This window comes from Solanum verrucosum, unplaced genomic scaffold (assembly GCF_900185275.1).
Source record: "Solanum verrucosum unplaced genomic scaffold, falcon-dt-bn FXZP01000287.1, whole genome shotgun sequence".
Taxonomy (NCBI): Eukaryota; Viridiplantae; Streptophyta; class Magnoliopsida; order Solanales; family Solanaceae; genus Solanum; species Solanum verrucosum.
Window position 1 is genome coordinate 2,002,565 of NW_026020292.1, and position 20,703 is coordinate 2,023,267.

At 34.8% G+C, this 20,703-nt stretch overlaps 2 protein-coding genes across 3 annotated transcripts in view; one reads left to right on the top strand and one right to left on the bottom strand.

Moving 5' to 3' along the window:
- LOC125834553 (auxin response factor 8-like) overlaps positions 1-20,703 on the top strand; it is a 771,942-nt gene that overhangs the window by 270,334 nt on the left and 480,905 nt on the right. The window lies entirely within an intron of this gene.
- On the bottom strand, positions 6,599-9,146 carry LOC125834574 (protein REVEILLE 1-like). Its single transcript, XM_049513715.1, has 6 exons — positions 8,946-9,146; positions 8,442-8,567; positions 8,246-8,357; positions 8,100-8,161; positions 7,561-7,974; positions 6,599-7,460 (listed from the first exon to the last, which is right to left on the bottom strand). Exons 1-6 carry the CDS (start codon positions 8,955-8,957, stop codon positions 6,765-6,767), a joined length of 1,422 nt encoding a protein of 473 aa, XP_049369672.1. The 5' UTR covers positions 8,958-9,146; the 3' UTR covers positions 6,599-6,764.

Here is a 20,703-nt window from a genome sequence, read left to right on the forward strand (position 1 = left end):
ATACACCCTATTGTGTATTAAGGAATGTATACTACTAATTAATGAAAATTCATGGTATTTGTTATAAATCCACTAAACTAGTGAATTGTCTATGTAGTTTATTCATGAATTACTTACGTTCATATATGTATATTTTCTAGGTGATATGAGCCTTTAACAATGTATCTACTAGTTTGAGTATTTAACATGGTGACCTTTGGAGTGATATCTCAACCTAGCTATAAATAGAGATATCATTCATGATAAGATACACTTGAACAAAAGACAAGTTTTCTCCTTCATCTACATATATTGTCTTCTTCTCTTTATAGTAATATAATATTGTGTTGATCTAAATTTTACAATATGTTATCAACACGAAGTTTCTACTTGCAAAGATATCAACTTCTTATTTAATCCACTTATTCTTCTTATAATCTTATCATGTCAAATTTATCCAAACTTGAGTTTATTGCAGTAGATATCTCTGGAAAAATAATAATTTATCATGGCTATTCGATGCTAAGATTCACTTAGTTGCTAAATGTCTTGATGGTACTATTACTCAGGAAATGAAGTATCGAGTTAACTTAAAGCAAAAGTTATGATTTTTCTTCATAATTATATAAATGAGGGTCCAGAGATTGAATATATAACGGTAAAAGATCCACTTGAATTGTGGACTGATTTAAATATGAGGTACGACCATCTAAGGATCTTGGTATTACCAAGAACTCATTATAAATGGATGCACTTATAGTTTCAATATTTTAAGACCGCAGTTGAATATAACTATGTTGTATTCAAGATAACCTCCCAATTGAAATTATGTGGAAAAATTATAAATTATGAGCACATGTTAGAAAACAACACTTACTACTTTCTATGCCTTAAATGTGACATTACAATAACAATATCGTGAAAAGGATTATTAGAATACTCAGAACTGATCTCATGCATTCTGGTGGTTGAGCCACATAATGTCCTTTAATGAAAATTCACGAAGTTCATCCTACTGAAATTGCTCATGCAAAATACTCATCGGGTTGAGATAATTACTCAAAATGATCTCTTTAAGAGGTAACTCAATTATACTCAATCTTTTTGAAATACTCTGAAAACTCTTTATACTCTTCTAAAAATAGTACTCTCCTTTCAATGTGAAAAAATAATACATTCTTTAAGGGGTAATTGAACTTCTCTTTATCTGGCCGAAATGCTTTTGAAAGTTGTTTAAGCTCTTCTTAAAAATAGTAGTTCTTTTTTCAATGTGAAAATAGTATTTTTTGAACCATTTTTGTTCCCTTAAACTCTTCTCAAAAAGATACTTTGAAAACACTCTCGCTTTAAAATTCCTAAACCAATGCATGAAAATAAATGCACAAAGAATTTCAATAAAAATCTCATCAACTAGGGTTCATTTGAAATATAAGCATGAACAATAACTCAAGGATATCAATATACATAATATTGCAATCTCATAATATAAGAATTTAGAATTCAGAACAAGAGCATAACTCATATCAAGAATTTCAAAATACTAAGGGTAGAACACTAGATTCAATTTGCTACTGACTGAATTGAGATGTAGGGCGTGAAGACGAACTAGTCCAACACTATGAATGGCTTTACATACCTTATACACTCCAAATTCTTGAGAAACCTGAGATCTTTGGATGAAAAGATGACAAGAATTTGTTTCTTGAACCTTATAGATGGATTTTCTTGAAAACCTACGGATTCCATGAGTAGAAGATATTAATTGGTGTTTAGATGAAAAAAATATGAAATTCTATGGTTAAAATCTTACCTTGGATGATGGATGAACCTTGGAGGAAGGCAATTTCTTGAAAACTTATCTTTCTAGGGTAAATAGGGTAAATTTATGAACTAGGAAGGTAAACTACATCTTTGGGTTTTTTTTTAAGACCCAGATGCCTGTGCGGAAAATGTCTCAGGCACGCAACCAACCGCGCAGCAAGGCAATAGTTGCTACCTTGGCGCACGCCTACACGAAAAATGTCTCGATCGCGCGTGTCACGCTCCGAGCCTACACCCTGGACGTGGCCGACACTCGAAGACCATTGCTGGCCCCAAGCGAATCCTTGGCCTGACTTTCTTAACTCAACGGAAACCTAACTCAACAGAAAACTCCATGCAATGCAAGGACATAAAACAACTTAACTAATAAAAATCGGGCCTAAAAGGCAACTCCAATCCCAAAATAGAATATTTACATATATATATAGATGAGAGACGCAAAACTAACTAACTGACTGACTATGAAGCCTCTATAACACTGAGATGGATGTTGGGACAGACCCCGCAACATCCTAATGAAACAAAACTAAGTGAACAAAACAACTGAGTCCTCCAGAATGCAAAGAGGCTCACCACTGACTCTGGAGTGCTCAGCTGGATCAACAGCGTGCTGGATGCTGATCCTGGGTACCTGCGTCTCCATCATAATAAGATACAGACCAACTGGCATCAGTACATGGAATGTACGAGTATGCGAGCTGGACAGCTAAACAACAACTTAAGCTTAAAAGGGATACAAAAGAGAACTTACCTTGGCTCTATTCAACTCATGAATAACTGAACTCAATATAAAGCAATAAGACACATGCAATATATATAAAGCTTGTAAAACTATTTAAAGCATGACGTCAAAATCATATTTATAAAATCATGAAAATACCATGCTTCCTCTCAAAGTCTACTTGTGCAATGCATGAATGAAGTCCCATACCCCCATCCATACTAAGCAAAACCCCTCGAGGAACCATGCAATTTCTATTGTGGGAGTTTCTCTAACCGACAACCACCACTACATGCTAAAGTAGTGATACAATGTTTTACCTCACGTTGCCCAAGGACCATCCTATACCTTGTCGTGATATAGGACCTTAATTTAACTTTAACTTAGTGGATCCACTAGCTTAACTTTACGTGATCATCTAAAAAGTATGACCCGTCAAATCCCATGTTTGGCTACATGGTTCTATGGGGGCTGTGAGTTCTTTGAACGCTCCCCCAATTCGGTGCTTAAGACTACTCCCAAAAATACTTTAGCTCATAAGTGTTTTAAACACATCTTTCTTTAGTTGAGATAATTACTCTTAACTTAGCCTAAAGGTTCTTGAAAACTATTTCTAAAAAGAACATATCAAAACCATATTTTAATATGATCATTGATGACTCGGGAAAGTCATACTGCTTAAACATTGATGGTATATCTAGAGACCATATTGTTTAAACATTGATGACATACTCGATTTGTCATACTAATCATGTTTTAGAAACTCTTTCGCAAAACTCATCTTTTCTCAAAAAGAGATAGTACTCAGACTGCTCAAAACTCTTTTGGAAATCTCAATTTCCTCTCACCTTAAATGTGAAAACATTTATAAACTTCTTTGGGAATACTTAGTTCCCTAATAACTTTTGAGAAATGAACTTGACTCTTTATTCTTGGCTTAACTTGAAACTCTATACTCCTTACTTAACTTGAAACTCTATACTCTTTACTCAACTTGAAACTTGAGCCTAAAATGAAGTTAAAACGTTGAACAAAGACTCTTGAAAAACCTTAAAGACTTGCTTTGACTTACCTCTTAACTTCTAAGCTTGGCTCTAACTTCACTTGACTTCTAACTTCACTTGACTTGGATCCTAACTTGCCTTGAATTGGATTATGGATTCAAGGTATATGATCACATGTTTATGGATGAGTTCTTGACATTTAGACGTACTTTGGAGTGTTGAAAACAACTATAAAACATAGGTATATTACCAAGGAACATGTATGAAAAAGTGGGGAATGAATGGGAAAACTTAGCATCCTTGGCGCGGGGCGCCAACCCTCAAACTTCAGAGGGGCCTGCTGGGCGCTCTGAGAGACGTGCCACCCCAAGGGCTGGACTTCAGAGTCCCTTTTGGGGCGCGATGCACCAGCCCTTTTCCCCGAAAACTCGACTTTTCTCCTTCATTTTGCCAACTCTAAACCTCCTTAACCTCAATGGATCCAGCCCCAAACACTTAGAATCATAAACCCCTCAACATACAATAGATTTCAACTCACAAACACAACCGGAAACATGTCCCAAATCAACAAGAAACTTCAACAACAAAACCACAACTTCAACAACCACAACTAACAACTTCAACAGACACAACCAAATCTTTTTTCGAAAATTAAAACGAGTTTGGCGTGTGGGGGAATGAACCAACCCAACACTAAGATCTCACATACCTTAATAGGGATCACCCCCGACGAAATCCACGACGATCTTGACGAATCCTTGCTTCTTCTTCTCTTTTCTCCTCTTCTCTCAAGAACCCTAACTTTCACTCTCACTCTTATTAAAAAGGGAAAAACTGATCTAAAAATCAGTCTAAAATCCCTAATATAACCAAAAAAAAATTATTAGAGAAAAGACCAAAATACCCTTACAAATTTTGTGCTGACTTCCCTGTGCCAATAACCCAACTTCCAAAAGGCATAACTCACTCATACGAACTTGGAATCGAGCAAACTCGGCGGCGTTGGAAAGATCACTCCATGAGCTTTCCAAAAATAACTGGAAATACACCTAACTCATCCTAATCAGGGAGTTATGACTATTCAAAGTTGACCAAAAACTCACTTTTTTTCCATACTTAGCTAAATTTTCCAGATTTTTAATTCTTTCCAAAAATGACTATTTCCAATTCTAAGCTTCTTCATAGCTATTTCAAATTGTCGGATGTTACAGCGCGACTTGTGGGTGGTAAGATAGTGTCCAGCAAAATGAGCATAACTTTTTAATCTGAACTCCAATTGATGCAAACTTGGTGGAAAAGACTCAAATACCTTTAATTTGATAGGTTAAAGGCCACATAACTATTCATATTCTAAGAGATATGATCGTTTGAAGTTGACTCAAGTAGAATCTTATATCAAAACTTAATTGGTAAAGAAGCTTTTAACTTAACTTTGTGCTAGAGGATTCTTGTGACCTTAATAATTAATTTCCAAATTTATTCCCGCACTAAATAATTGACCTTAACACCTAAACACAATTTAAGAGTCACTCGATACAATCTTATACATAAATGAAGAATGGTTAAGGTCTTAAATTAGAAATTTTCGGGGTGTTGCATGATAGTTGTTATTTTCAAGTTATGTATGTATGCATATGAGTTGTCTCTATAGTGAAATTCATACAATGCATGTTGGGAAAAGTATAAGGGTTGAATGCAAAATGATGAATTGTTGACAGTTGGCTCGAGTACCACACTTGGTACGGGATATCTTTCAATTGGTTCGGATACCATGCCTAATACAAAATATCTCTTGATTGGCTCGAGTACCACACCTAGTTGTTGTAAAGTTTCGTTCTTTGTTCCTATTTCTTTCTCTCTCTTTTTTTCGGTATGCCGATCCCCTTGATCTTCTTCTTGGGGATACAGCTCCAAGTATTGTCCATCCATGTCTATTCATCAGGCTTTGACACGGTCTCACCCTTCTTTTTTGGTTACATACGTGATATTGCATTCATAATTCTTTCCCAGTTGGCTGGAAAGTGGATGCAGAATTACCGATCTTAATCTTGAACTTTTAACTTCAAAAAAGAAAAAGGTTCAATTGAGTCAAAAAGTACATATTTATCGATTAGCTTCAGTACCAAGCTTGTACATGATATTTTCCATCTATTCGAACTCAGACTCTTTAGATTTGCTTTAACGTTTCGAGGTTGCATCCCCTTACTTTAAACTAGGTTGAGTTTTGGTACACGATTATCAATTTCTTAAAGGTTTAAGACCTTGAGTTTGATTGTATGAAAGATGTTATTGATATTTAAAACTGTTTCTATTCTGTGTTTTAATGGACTGTGTAAGTAAGATCAATGTGAAGACAATACACGGAACCATCTTTAAAAATAATAGTAAATCTAACTCTGCATATAAGCAATGGAAATAAATCTGAAAATAGAAAAAACTAAAGCCAACCAACCCAAAGTAAATTTGGAAAATAGCTTGGGAAGATAAAACCTGGAACTTGGAGAGGAGATAGTGATCCGTGTTCTGCTGCTGCTGCTCTTGAAACTTGAAACCCAAGCCAGAAATAAGAAGAAAGAGAACCCTAGAGTCGTTCGACGAGCTGCGATGGTAAATATAGTAAACCCTAGAGTCGGGGGTCCAAGAAAGAGAAATAGCAGAGGGAGTGGAGTTTTCAACAATCAACACCGGCTAGTGGTTAGTGAAGCAGCGAACTTAAACAACAAAAGAAGCACAATTGGGAGCAGCAAATTGTTCTTCCTTCTGAAACAACCAACAATATCTTCAATCGAAGCACAACTGGGAGAGAAAAAGCTTTTTCTGGTTTGATTGTGGAGACTCGATTCTGGCCATTCCCTCTCTCTTTAAGCATTCAATTAAAGATATGGAAGCCACTCTAAGGTCAAACCAATGCTTAAGGTGAACCTTAGTGAGGGATCATGATAAGTGAGCATTCATTACTTGGAAATAGTAGAGTTACAAAGATTGTTAGCTCATCTGCCAAAAGTGCAAGTGATGAGATGAAGTTGCAAGACTTAATTTATCAACATACATTTGAACAATTGATTCAGAAAAATTACGAAGACTGCTTCTGCCATTCAGCAAAAACTAGAGCGCCTTTGCTGCCATGGTGTTGCTTATCTTCATCCAGTTATCCGGCAAACGGATATTATAATTAATTAGAGAACCAAAAAAGGATGTGCTAACCTTTACAAACAAACTAAACAAGCACAAGCAAGTAACTACAAACATAACCGGGTTCGTTGCTCCTCTCTTTCTTCTCCAGTTAATGTTGAGGAACTCATGCCTCTTTCAGCTAAACATCTCTTATATGGAACAAAACCCTTCACACGCTTTGTGGAATTTGCTCTTCGTTCAAACAAACTGCCTCTAACCGACTCTTCTACCAGATTTCGACTACTCTGAGCTTCAATTTCCAAATTCTTGTCTCCACTCAACTCTGCATCTACTGATTCTGCGTTGGAGCCGGTGGAAGACCCTTCCTTTTGAGTTTCCTTTCCTTCCAAATCTCTGTCATTAAGGAGTGGACGTCCCTTCATTGGAATTGGGTTATGCACCTGAGTGCAACGAACTGCAGCAGATGATCCCCATGACAAAAGAGGAGTAGAGTCACTTTGGTTAGTCCCTGGACTTCCATTTGGTGTGGGAAAGTAATATGATGGCGTAGGAGGGACGATAGAAAAGGTACTTCGGGGACATTCTGAATCCCAGTTTGCAGGGAAGGAGGTTCGAGGCAACGTCCGTGATGCTGGCTCATCATTCTCATCTGTCAGTGATATTTGGCCAGAAGTTGAAGAAGGCATATAAGCATCAGTGACTAATACGGTTTTACCAAACAACTTCAGACACTGTGTAGATGATGCCTCATCCGAGCCTTCTTTCACAAAATCATTGTCTTCAGGAAACAACTCCAGTTTCTGGAGTTACAAATCCAAAAGGAAAATCACAATGAGTGGTGTCAAATGAGAAATCATACATATTGAATTAAAAAAGACAGTTGAGCAAGATAGTACGTACCACACAAGCCTGATTGGCCGGATTTGAACTAGCATAAGCTCGGGCAGGTGAAGATCTGCTCTCCTCTACAATGAAATCGGATGGTTCAGAAAGTACAAGATCACCAGAATTCTCAGCGACAGCTGATGAAACAGGTGATGACTGCTCACTTGGCTTAGTGGAATCCACCGTGCCAAATGCATCTGAACCAAAGGCAGACAACACAGAGGTAGGAGACTGATTCTCTGGCTCGGAGAGATAGAGATCATCAGGTGAACCAGACCTCTTCAATTTCTCTGAAGCCAGGGTTCCACTTTTAAGTGGAGTTGCCATTTTCCGTGGATAAGGGTGCATCGGTTTTCTTTTAGGCCGAGGAGGTGGGATCTCAATGGATTTCACAGAGCTTGCATCACCATTACTCGATTCACGAACAACCTGACCACAAGAAAACACTTGATGTCAATAACCAATAAGTAACAGATTCGAATTCGACTCTTAATGATGACTGGAGTGCCTTTAGATCAAGTCACAAACAATAAAATGGGATAAGAGCAACAAACCTTTGAAAAGAACTTCTGAGCATGGCTTCTAATCTGAACTGCAGTTTTGGTTCCCACATGCTCTGAGAATTAAACAAGGTCTCTTTAGTATGGAGTGACAGCACAAAGACAACTCAAACAATCGATTGATTGTATTAGTTGTTTACCTTCTATACGTCGCCATGCCCTACCATGAAGCTTTAATGCTTCAAGGAACTTTTTGTGCTCTTCCTCTGACCACCTCTCTCTTTGTTTTGAAATGGTGTATGGTTTTCTTATCTGTTTTGAATGGAAAATAAACAACATCCAGTCAGACATGAGCTTAATATCATTAACTTAAGCATTGTCGGCAGAGCAACGAACCTTAGGAGCATATTCTTCTCCTGGAATAACTTGCTCTTCCATCTGGATGCTCCTTGGAGAAGGAGCTCCCACCTCAACTGACATTCTATTCCTACTTGGAAGTATCGTGTCCGACTCACTTTGATCCTAAAATTTCAAAATAGCATAGAGACAGACATTAGTCACAAGCACTTTCAATCCCAAATCTAGACTGACTAGCTTTTGATTCTGTTATTAGATCCAGATACATCACATATAGGAAGTAATAACAACTCTAAAAGACTTGCAATTTTTTTCTTTCTGTCTACTTTCAACAAGAGTTACAGTTCAATCATAAAATTAATTAACCTACCATACCTATGCAATATATACAATTCTACATATAACAGAAATTTCCAAATACATCAAGCCATTATGAACAACAACAGCTATAATCTGAGGGAAAACCCATCTTTTTAACCAATTGAGAACAGGGCAAATCACAAAAAGTAGTATCATCTGAAGTTAAATAAATAAGATGCATACCCCTATAGTCATTTCTGCTGAATCAAATCACTACTCCTTGATGAGCCAAAATCACTAACAACTGCTGCCAAAGTTTTTACTTTCCCCTAAAATAGAAGAAACCCAGCTTTACCCAATCAATTCTCTTCAGTTCCCAAAACCCAGAAATATCAACAGTCACCTTCAAATTCAGTCCGTATTAAGCTCCAATATTCCAAGAAATCACACGATCTAACAACCCCAATAAAGAACTGTACCTCTTCAGACCCACCTGTTCACTTTTACAACCCCAGAATCAACTTTTCCCCTTTAAAGATGGAAAATTTCATCCTTATCCTCACCAAACACAACATCAAAGTTGTTGAATCAAACGAATATTTCGATAAATAGGCAAATATTTCAAGAATTCCCAAGAGCATGAGAGAAAAGAAAACACTTGTCCAAAAGGAAGATGAAGATAGATAAACAACTAAAACAAGTGTGAACAACACACAAATATTGGAAAGTTTTTTATTTATTTTCCTTTGAAGAAAGGAGAAGAAGACAGAGAAGAGAGATGGAAGATGAGAAATAATTTCAGCTTTTGGGGGTTGAAAAGGGAGAAAAAGAAGAAGGGAAGGATTGCCACGTCATGGGTTAAAGTGGAAGTTTAATTTTCTTTTGGGGGTATTTTTATAATTTCCGTAGAACAACCGAGAAATCCATTCAAGTCTTGTGGCTCACGTTTAAAGACACGTGGCAATTTGACCTTTTTTTACCCTTTTTCTATTTTTTTTAAATATCGTGTTTTAATTTAAGCCAAGATTTTGACATAAAGTGCTAAAACTCATACTCGCGAGTAAACCAACTGGAACCTTGTACTACCTTCTTTTGTATAACACGTGTCAACTTTTTTGTGGATGACACTTTTCGCTTTTTCTGCCCCACTGGGTGGGGGTGGGGTAAACAAGTTTGACAATTTCATCACTTTTTCAATTATTTTCATGATGCAATTTTTTGGTCTCAACAAGATATTATCCAAACTACTAGATTATTATCAAAAATAAAAATTCTTTCAATTTAAGAAAGTTTACTTTGTTCTTAATAATACTAATATCCAAACAAACATCCTCTTAAGTTTTTTTGGTTATTTTCACATTAAAAATGCAGGCAACATGTCTTTATTAGTAGTTGATTGTGAGTAGAAGAAGAAATTTATATGTACACCTTTCTATATTGGTGGTCAAGATTACTAAAATTATTGTCCAAAATATTTATTATTTTATAAAATTAAAATAAAATCAATATTATTTGTTCTGGGAAGTGAATAATACTCTCGCGTTTCATATTAAATGGACATTTTTTTATTTTATACGGTAACTAAGAAATCATTAATAAATTGATTAACTTTACATTTCTCCCTTTGTTCATATTATAAGTTAGCATCCTGGAAAAAAGTTGGATCTTCAAAATTTGTTTGAACTTTCAGAGGTCATATTAATTATGGGGTAAAATGAAAAAAATAAATAAATATATCTTGATATAGTAAGTGATCAAGTAATATACGACAAATATTTTTAGTAAAATACTCATCTAATATGGGATGGAGGAAGTATTAATTATATAGTGTAAAAACTATTGTCTGAAAAGTACAAACAAGTCATTATTGGTTGGTATTATAATTGTTCAAATCTATCTAAATTAAAAGCTAGGCATGAAAAATCACTATTTTTCAAGAGTTACTTTAAGGGATGACAAGCATTTCTCTGTATGGATACAACTAAGAGTCACTCATTTTCTGTACAAACGTAACATTTAGTTGTTCCCTTCCTGAACACATAATTTTTTTTGTTTAATTTAAAACTAAAATATTAAAATCAAATTTCAAATAAACAATTTGTTAAAAATAAATTACGAAAAATGAATCTTTAAATTTAATTAAAGATTCCACCCAGCCTACGTCAAAGTCCTAAGTCCAAGTCCTTGTGATATATATTATTAAATATATATAAGTAGACTTACTCAATTAAACTGATTAAATGAGTTAGACTTTAAAAGAACCTAAAAGATGGCTTCTCTCACCAATGAGAGAAATTTCCTTTTATATTATAACTATCCTAACACTATCAAAACTTAAAAGGAGAGGGAAAAACCTCCCCATTAAGCCAATTGGTGGCATAATAAAAAAAACACATGGCAAGATAAAAAGAATTTGACAAATTTTAATTTGACTTTTCCTCCAAATCACTAAAATCAATATTTTTTAGAGTGCATGTTTTTTGTTATATTGCTTTCTTCATGATATGTGACTGGGAGTCTATATGATTAGGTAATTCATGATTGTATTATATGTGTTGATTTGTATTACTGTATCATGGTAAATTGCTTACATTTATACATGATAGTGTGATCCTACCAGTATATTATAATTTGTGTATTGATATTGCACCTATTCTTTCCTTGTTGAGTACATGACATCTTCCAACGGCTGATTCGAGACTTCAATTAAAGAACATCTAAGTTCGAATTCAAGAGTGGGCTATTCTTCCAGGCTGTCGTTGATTCATCTATTTTTCTTGTCCATATTTTTTGGACTAAGACATTCTTAGACTATGGATAACTATTTTTCTTAATTCTATATGATGAACTTGAAATTAAATGATTTGTTGAATTTAGTTGGATTAATTGTTGATTCTACCATCAGGTGATTCATTATGGATGTCACTCACCACAGTCTGAATCGTGATAAATTACTTTTTTTTTAACTGCTACCATTAAAGTTAGCTTAGTATTTTTATTAATAAAGATGAATTACTAACAAATACTCCTTATTTACAATTCTTTAAGACACATGCAAAAGGAAATTATAATAATAATTACGAAAAGGAGGTTGTGCTTATGTTTGAAAAAATAAATCAAGACAAATTAGAGACATATTAAAACAAGATGTACGAGCATAAAGGATCTACTTTTCATCACATGATAAGGTAATGAATTGATATGCTAGTAGTTGGTAAGAAGTAATTTTCATTATGAGAAGGCATATAATAAATCTTCTACATTAAAGCCCCATAGATTTTATTGATGTGATGATCGAATAATGCAAATAGTTAAATCAATGTATTATTTTAAAATAAAATGAAAATAGCAAGGGCCAACATGTTTAGTGCATAAAGCGAGTACAAATCTCAGCCACACCTATACATAAAAAGAAAAACCCTTCGCTCCCTAGAAAAGACGCAACAAAATATCCAGCCAAATAATTAAAATAGTATTTCTTCCGGTTTAATTTATTTGTCCTACTTTTTTAACATGTTTAATAAAACGAACATTTCTTTCCTTTTCTTAATAACTCAATAATCTTAATTTTTCACGTGACATGTTCAAAATCATAAAAATAAAAGATATCTTAATACATTCTACATATATGTGTCTGGTGGCGATATTTGAGAGGACTTAATCATCAGAACACTATGTAGATAGATAAAAATATTTTTTTAGTGTATATAATCATATATTGACATTTCTTCTTTATATATTTTGATATCCCTTAATTAAATTTCTGATTTCGTTACTGTTCATGTTATGTCGAAACACAACAATCTAATTAGAACGGAGGGTTAGTACTTAGTACTTTTTTCTAGTTTATTTTATATCTTTCTTATTAAGGATAACATTTTTAAAAATTGTGATATTTATTGTGTGGACTAAAAAAGAAAGGTAAAATATCTAGAACCAAGAGTTGTGGATGATGAAAATAATTAAAGTATTTATCTTGTTATTTTATGTGGGTATGAATGAATTGGATGAGATGAGGATGAGCTGTAATCACTTTTTGTTTGCACTTTTTGCCACGTCGTCAACACCACTGGCCGCCTTTTGATAAATCACCATGACACGTGTATTTATTTAACCAAAATATTTAGTGCAAGAAAGTGAAAGCCAGACAGATTGACTGCTACAGTAGGGTGGGATATTTGGCCAAATTTTATGTGGCCACTATTCTTCTGACGGTAATTATTAAATCTAAAAAATTTTGTCCACAAGTTTTTCTTGTTGTCCTTTATTGGCCTTTGTATCTTTTTATATATATATATATATATTTTTTTTTTGTTTTTGTTTTAAAGGTTTTTGCAAAGTAGTACTTGGTAGAGCTGTATTCTTTTGGTTGGTAGAAGGCTTTTGCATATATATTAAGTTAATTTCCCATTGCATGTGACCTTTTTTTTATATATAATTTTTTATAGAGCAACTTTCACATATAGCAAACATAAAAGTCATATATGTAGTTATAACTATAGTTTGCATAATTGCACTCCATAACAAATTTTATGTTTGCTATGGAGCTTTTGATTTGCATAATTTGCCAAAAACATCAAATTTTATACAGATTGTTCAATATTGTATAAATTTATTTATACATTGTAATTTGTATAATAAGATCTGTATTTGTATAATTATAAGTGTATATGACGAAAATATATGTATTTGTATTTATATATACAATTTTGTCTCGCTTTATACAAACACAAACACATTTTATATCAAAATGTATAAAATGGTAATTGTATACCGAATCAGATGACAAAAAAATGGGATGTTAGCTGCGAATTATAATTAAAATGAACTATAGCTATAACATTTAATTTGAATTAATAATTTGCTATTTCATACTATTTTCCTTCTTTTTTTTTATATAATGATAGTGTTTGAGCAAACTAGCTTATTTTATTAAAAGTTTAATAGAGATATTTGTTATTCTTTATTATTATCACTATAAATATTAGATAATTTTATTCGTTAAGATTTTGATTAGTAGGATTTTTTTTTTTAAAATTTTAATTTTAATTTATGTGACATATTTTTTTAATCCGTCACAAAAAGAATTTAATTTTAAAATTCTGTTTTTACGATTAATAAAATAATTTATAGCCACAAAAATAACCAAACTATGTTTTAGACCACAAATTTTAATTTTTCTTTTCTTAGATTTTATTTGAAATTAAACAATGTTAAATAAATTGAGACAAAAAAAGGTCATATTTTTTTTTGGGGGCTAAATTGAGAATGAGACCTAAAACTTGTTAAGAAGTCCCACATTCAATAGAAGGGGAGGAAATTGGGCAATCCTCTCCTCATGAGCTAGGTCTTGGGATTGAGTTAGGCTCATGTGTCATATATTTACATGATATCAGAGTCAGATACATTCCCGTTTGTTGGACTCCCAATCCACGCTCCATGGTGTTACAGTGGATAAAAGTCTCATATTGGTTTAAGAATGAACTGGTGAACTCCTTACATTCCCGTTTGAACTCTCAATTCACGCTCCAGGGTGTTAGAGTGGGTAGAAGTCTCACATTAATTTAAAAATAAACTTGTGGATCTTCCTTATATGGACTTAAACAATCCCCCACTCGTGAACTAACTTTGAGATTGAGTTAAGCCAAATGCCATGTCATTACAAAACTACATTATTATGAACCTACTTTATTAATTCTCGAGTCACGCTTTTAGCTGCATGTGACACTTTATTTAGTCATCAAGTAATTTCTCTTATTTTTTTGTTATTTATTTTTAATAAAAGATAATTTATTTATTCCCTAAATATAAACATGTATACGATCAACACCATTTTTTATAAATTTAAAACGGAAGAAAACAATTATTAAAGGTGTTGCATATCCTACGTCAAGAACCATCCAACACCCCAACAAAAAGATAACAAGTGGGAAAGAAGCGTGGGGAGCCACAAAAAATACACCTCTCACGGGCATCAAATTAATTATTACCATCTAGATCTTTTCTTTTTGACTTGACATTAGTCGCGATAGAATTTCAATAAAGGGGTGTCAAAGTATAACGAACTAAAATTGGGTGTATGTCAATGAGTGTCAATATATGTATGTATATATATATACATATATATATATATATTAAAAAATATATCTTTTTTAGTTACACAATGTAATTTTTCGATGAAGGAGTGTCGATCGACACCCCGCAAGTGTATGTGGCTCCACCACTGCTTGACATAGATACCACATCAATATTTTGTTTCGTAATTTACTGGCATAATATATAAATGTGTAATTTAACTGACTTGTGTTGATATATAATTTTTACATTTTGAATATATATTTAGATACTTAAATTTATATAAAGCCAAATAAGTAAACACATACATATTATATGATATCCTAGTGGCAATTCATATTCTATTTGATATTCTACGTGTATTATATCTTATAGATATATTTATTTATATACATTTAAAATTTTAAAAAAAAACATAATTATATTTTATACCTAATTTATATATCAAAATTCACACGAGTACTAACACATAATTTCTTTTTTTGTTGGTCCTTGTGTCTGATTTATTTGGATAGAGCTAGATTCTCACAACTCATACATGAATAATGATGACGATATAAATAAGATTACATTTTACATATCTAAACAAAGATTTTCTACTGATAATATCATTAATCTCCACTACTATATCTTTTTTCGTCTCTTAGTGGTCATATAAACTGACCCAATAAATTAGACTTCTTGTTGAAAGAAAAAGGAAAAAAAGACCTTCGAGAAACTTGTGCCACAAAAAACGAAATCAATTTTTTTTCATCAAAGTAAAGAAATTATTGCTACCTTTAAATTTGTTTTCTTGAAAGAATTTTGAATTTTAAAGCTGTATCGTCACTTACTATTATATCTTTTGATCTTTTGAATTTCACGTTACAATTAGATCCGTCAAATCTCTCTTTCATACTTAATAGGTAATTTAAGACTTCTAATTCCATGCCGATAAGATTGACCACCACCTCCTTTAAAATATCATGGTCCCTCTCACTATCAATCATGAAAAATGTCAGAGAAATTGTTGGGTCCAAACAAAGTTATTCATTCGTTGATTAAAAAAAATGTATATATATAGGAATATTTATACTTGTGTGAGTTTTTAAAAAAAAAATCTATGTAGATTTAAACTAAAACAGAATGTAGTATTAAATGATATTAAAAATATCTTTAAATTGACTTAATCTAATAATAAAATAACTTACATTAAAATCTATTTTCAAAGAACGAGTATAGATATGACAGAATGATAATGTGAATCTTGATTTACTATCTTCCTGAAGCTTGGAAATACACACAAAAGGAAGTTAGCATGTGCTCTTTCATTTAGATGTTTATGCATTGTTAGATCCAGGGGCTACTATTTCCTTTGTAACTCCCTATATAGCAGTAAACTTCGGTGTCAGTCTAGAAACTCTTTCAGAACCCTTCTCAGTCTCTACTCTAGTTGGTGACCCAGTTATAACTAGACGGGTATACATAAATTGCCCTGTCGCAGTCTCTCAGAAAGTCACCTCAACAAATCTTGTAGAGTTAGAAATGGTAGATTATGATATCATTCTAGGCATGGATTGGTTACATTCCTGTTATGCCTCAGTCGATTGTAGAACCAGGATCGTTAGATTTCAATTTTCAAATGAGCCAGTCTTAGAGTGAAAGGGTAACAGTTCAGTGCATGTAGGTCGATTTATCTCTTACCTTAAGGCCAAGAAGATGATCTCTAAAGGGTACATCTATCATCTTTTTCCGGTTAAGGATTTAAGCTCTGAAACCCCAACTCTTGAATCAATCCCAATAGTAAATGAGTTTCCAGAAGTTTTTCCAGAAGATCTTCCTAGAGTTCCTCCCGAAAGGGAAATCAACTTCGAAATTGATCTCCTTCTAGATACCCAGCCTATTTCGATTCCTCATTACTGAATGGCTCTAGTTGAGCGTATGGAATTGAAAGAACATATGAAAGACCTTCTAGATAAGGGCTTCATCAGACGTAGTATCTCTCCATGGGGTGCTCCAGTGTTGTTCGTGAAAAAGAAAGATGGTTCCCTCAGAATGTGCATTGATTATCAGCAGTTGAACAAAGTCACAATCAAGAATAAGAATCCCATCCCCAAGATTGATTGATTATCGGCAGTTGAACAAAGTCACAATCAAGAATAAGAATCCCATCCCCAAGATTGATGATTTGTTCGACCAACTTCGGGGTGTTAGTTGCTTTTCTAAGACCTCAAATCCGACTATCATCAAGCTCAGAGTCAGAGATAGTGACATTCTGAAGACAACCTTCAGAACTCGGTATGGCTATTATGAATTCGTATTAATGTCTTTTGGACTAACCAATGCTCCTGTAACTTTCATGGACTTAATGAACATGGTGTTCAAACAGTATTTGGACTTATTCGTTATCGTTTTTGTTGATGATATCCTCATTTATTCTCGGAGTGAGAAGGAAAATGCACTCATCTGCGGGTTGTTCTGCAAACTCTCAAGGATCGCCAGTTATTCATTAAGTTCAGCAACTGTGAATTCTGGTTACAATCAGTCGCTTTCCTTGGTCATGTGGTATCTAGTGAAGGAATCCGAGTGGATTCTCAGAAAATAGAGGAAGTGAAGCAATGGCCCAGGCCCACCTCTCCAACAGATATCATAAGTTTCTTGGGTTTGGCTGGTAATTACAGGAGATTTGTTGAAGAATTTTCATCCATAGCATCCCCATTGACCAAGTTGACTCATAAAAGGTCAAGTTTCAGTAGTCAGATCAGTGTGAGAAAAGCTTCTCAGAATTGAACACTAGGTTGACTACAACTCCGATCTTGACCCTACTAGATGGTTTAGATGGTTATGTGATTTATTGTGATGCATCTAGGGTCGGCCTAGGTTGTGTGTTGATGCAACGAGGTAAGGTCATAGCTTATGCTTCTAGACATCTTAAGGTACATGAGAAGAACTACCCGACTCATGACCTCGCCTCGAGCTTGCAGCTGTAGTATTTGCTCTAAAGATTTGGAGACATTATTTGTATGGTGGTCATGTTGATGTGTTCACAGATCATAAGATCCTCCAGTATGTGTTCACCCAGAAAGAGTTGAATTTTTGTATGAGGAGATGACTTGAATTCCTTAAGGACTATGACATGAATGTGCTTTACCATCAGGGTAAGACCAACATAGTGGTTGATGCTCTCAGCATACTATCTATAGGTAGTGTAGCACATGTTGAGGAAGAAAATAAGGAATTAGCAAAAGTTGTTCACCGACTACGGACATGTCAGATGGTGGATGGTGGTGTGATAGTTAAGAATGGGCCAGAATCTTTATTAGTAGCGGAGGTTAAGGAAAAACAGGATAGTGATCATATATTATTTCAGTTAAAAAGTGCAGTTCATCAGCAGAAAGTTGAGGTTTTCTCCCAAGAGGGAGATAGTGTGCTTTGTTACCAGGGTGTGTTCCTAAGGTGGGTGAGTTGAGGCAACAGATCTTACAGAAGCACTTAACTCCAGGTATCTATTCACCCAGGTGACACTAAGATGTACCATGATCTATGAGAAGTCTTTTGGTGGAACGGTATGAAGAGGGACATAGCAGATTTTATGGCTAAGTGTCCTAATTAATTGTCAACAGGTTAAGGTAGAACATTAAAAACCAAGAGGTATGACACAAGAGATTAACATTCCTACATGGAAGTGGGAAGTGATAAACATGGACTTCATTACAGGTTTACCTCGTACTCGCAGACAACATAACTCCATTTGGGTGATAGTGGACGGAGTTACTAAGTCTGCTCACTTTTTGGCTGTCAAGACTACATATTCAGCAGAGTATTACGCTAAACTCTACATTAATGAGATAGTCAGGTTACATAGAGTTCCCTTGTCTATCATCTCAGATTGAGGTCCTCAGTTTATCTTTCATTTCTGGAAATCTTTTTAGAAAGATCTTGGTACTCATGTGAATCTCAGCACATCATATCATCCACAGATGGATGGTCAGGCAGAGCGTACCATTCAGACCCCAGAGGACATATTGAGAGCTTGCGTGATCGATTTCTAGGGCAATTGGGATGATCACCTACCTTTCATAGAGTTCGCCTATAATAATAACTATCATTCCAGTATTCAGATGGCCCCTTATGAGGCATTATACAGGAGTAGATACAGATCTACGATTGGTTGGTTTGAAGTAGGTAAAACAGCCTTGATAGGGCCAGATTTGGTTCATGAAGCCATGAAAAAAATCAACTCATCAGAGATAGACTAAATACAACCAGAGTCGTCAGAAGTCCTATGTAGATGTGAGGAAGAGGGACTTAGTGTTTGATATCGATGATTGGGTTTTCCTGAAGGTGTCATCTATGAAAGGGGTGATGAGATATGGCAAGAAAGGGAAGCTCAGTCCCAAATATGTTGGTCCTTACAGAATCTTGAAAAGGGTTGGTAATGTGGCTTATGAGTTATAGTTACCAGCAGAACTAGCAACGGTTTATCCGGTCTTTCACATTTCCCTATTGAAAAAGTGTGTGGGTGATCCAACATCAATAGTACCATTAAAAAGTGTGGCTGTGAAGGACAGTCTCACTTATGAAGATGTGCTAGTTGAGATTTTGGACCGTTAGGTTCGTAGGTTGAGAAATAAAAAAGTCGTTTCAGTGAAGGTTTTGTGGAGGAGTCAGTCTGTAGAGGGAGCTACTTGGGAAGCAAAAGCAGCCATGAAGGCTAAGTATCCTTATCTCTTTCCTTCTGATTCTGTTTCAGCTTGAGATAATAGTTCTTCTCCAGTCTCTCAGTTTAGTCTTGCGTAAATTCAGTCTCAGTACATTGTTCCTCCGGTCATTCTTGCATTTCAACATATTTGCATGATTCTTGGAACTCAGTTTAGTTAAATTTCAGTTTCTAGTACTTAGTGGTAGGGATTGCAGTTCCTTCCTTCCATACTCAGCTAGTTTAGACTTCATTCGAGGATGAATGTTCCCAAGGGGACAGATAATGTAACACCACAAATTCGAAAAAGGTCAAAATATAGATTCTCGAAAGTTCTAGGTGTCGACCCACGGAGGCCACCTACGGCCCGTGGATGGGACCACAGACCGTATGTGTGGTCCGTGGTTGACAACCTCAACACTGCCCAGAAAACCCAAACCCACGGCTTGACCAACGAACCGTCGGTCAGACCACGGTCCGTGGTTAGGGGTCCGTAGGTCAAGGCTCAGTTCCAACTCTATGAAGCCAGACGACGGACCTGCAGGACAGACTGTAGGTCAGACCACGGTCCGTCGGTTAGGGTCTGTTGGTCGTGGTCGACTTTTAACTTAGGGGTAGTTAGGTCTTTTCCTAATTATTTTATCTCTAAACTACGTCGTTTTGATCAATTTTAACCTACTATTCTAGTCAGATTTTATCCTAAGCGATTAATTCACAAAAAATCATCAAAACTTAAAGCAAAAGAAGAGAAAGAGTCGACCAACTCCCCTAGAACAACTAGCAGGTTTCCTTCAAGTTCCAGTCCAAAATCGAAGGATTTCTCCGTCGATTTCGTCACCAGGTATGTGGGATTTCACTAGTGAGTTCGTTTCATCCACTAGGTCACTAGAATTCAGTCAGATTCTTGATTCGCTATATATTGCTTAGACCTAGGGTTTCTGAAACCTTAGATATTGGTTGTGATTTAGAAGCTATAGTGTTCCTAATCAGATTATCATGTTTTCGTGAAATCGTTGCTTAATTGTTTGCATGAAATTCAGAACCCTATTGGTGTAGTAGGTCAGTTAAACATATATACATTCTCCAATTTCGAATGTTACATTATCAGTTCATAAATGTTGCATTCTCAAATTTGCATGTCAGAATATTGAGCTATCCAATATTTCAGTTATGTTGTGTCATACAGAATTCCAATTAAGAGTAGGCTTAGCACCGAGTTGTACTAGGGTTCAATGTACGCTCATAGTT

Coding starts and splice junctions, on each gene's coding strand:
- LOC125834574 (XM_049513715.1), bottom strand. Junction 8,358..8,441: donor GAGAAGAATATGCTCCTAAG/GTTCGTTGCTCT, acceptor CATTCAAAACAG/ATAAGAAAACCATACACCAT. Junction 7,461..7,560: donor CGGCCAATCAGGCTTGTGTG/GTACGTACTATC, acceptor TTGTAACTCCAG/AAACTGGAGTTGTTTCCTGA.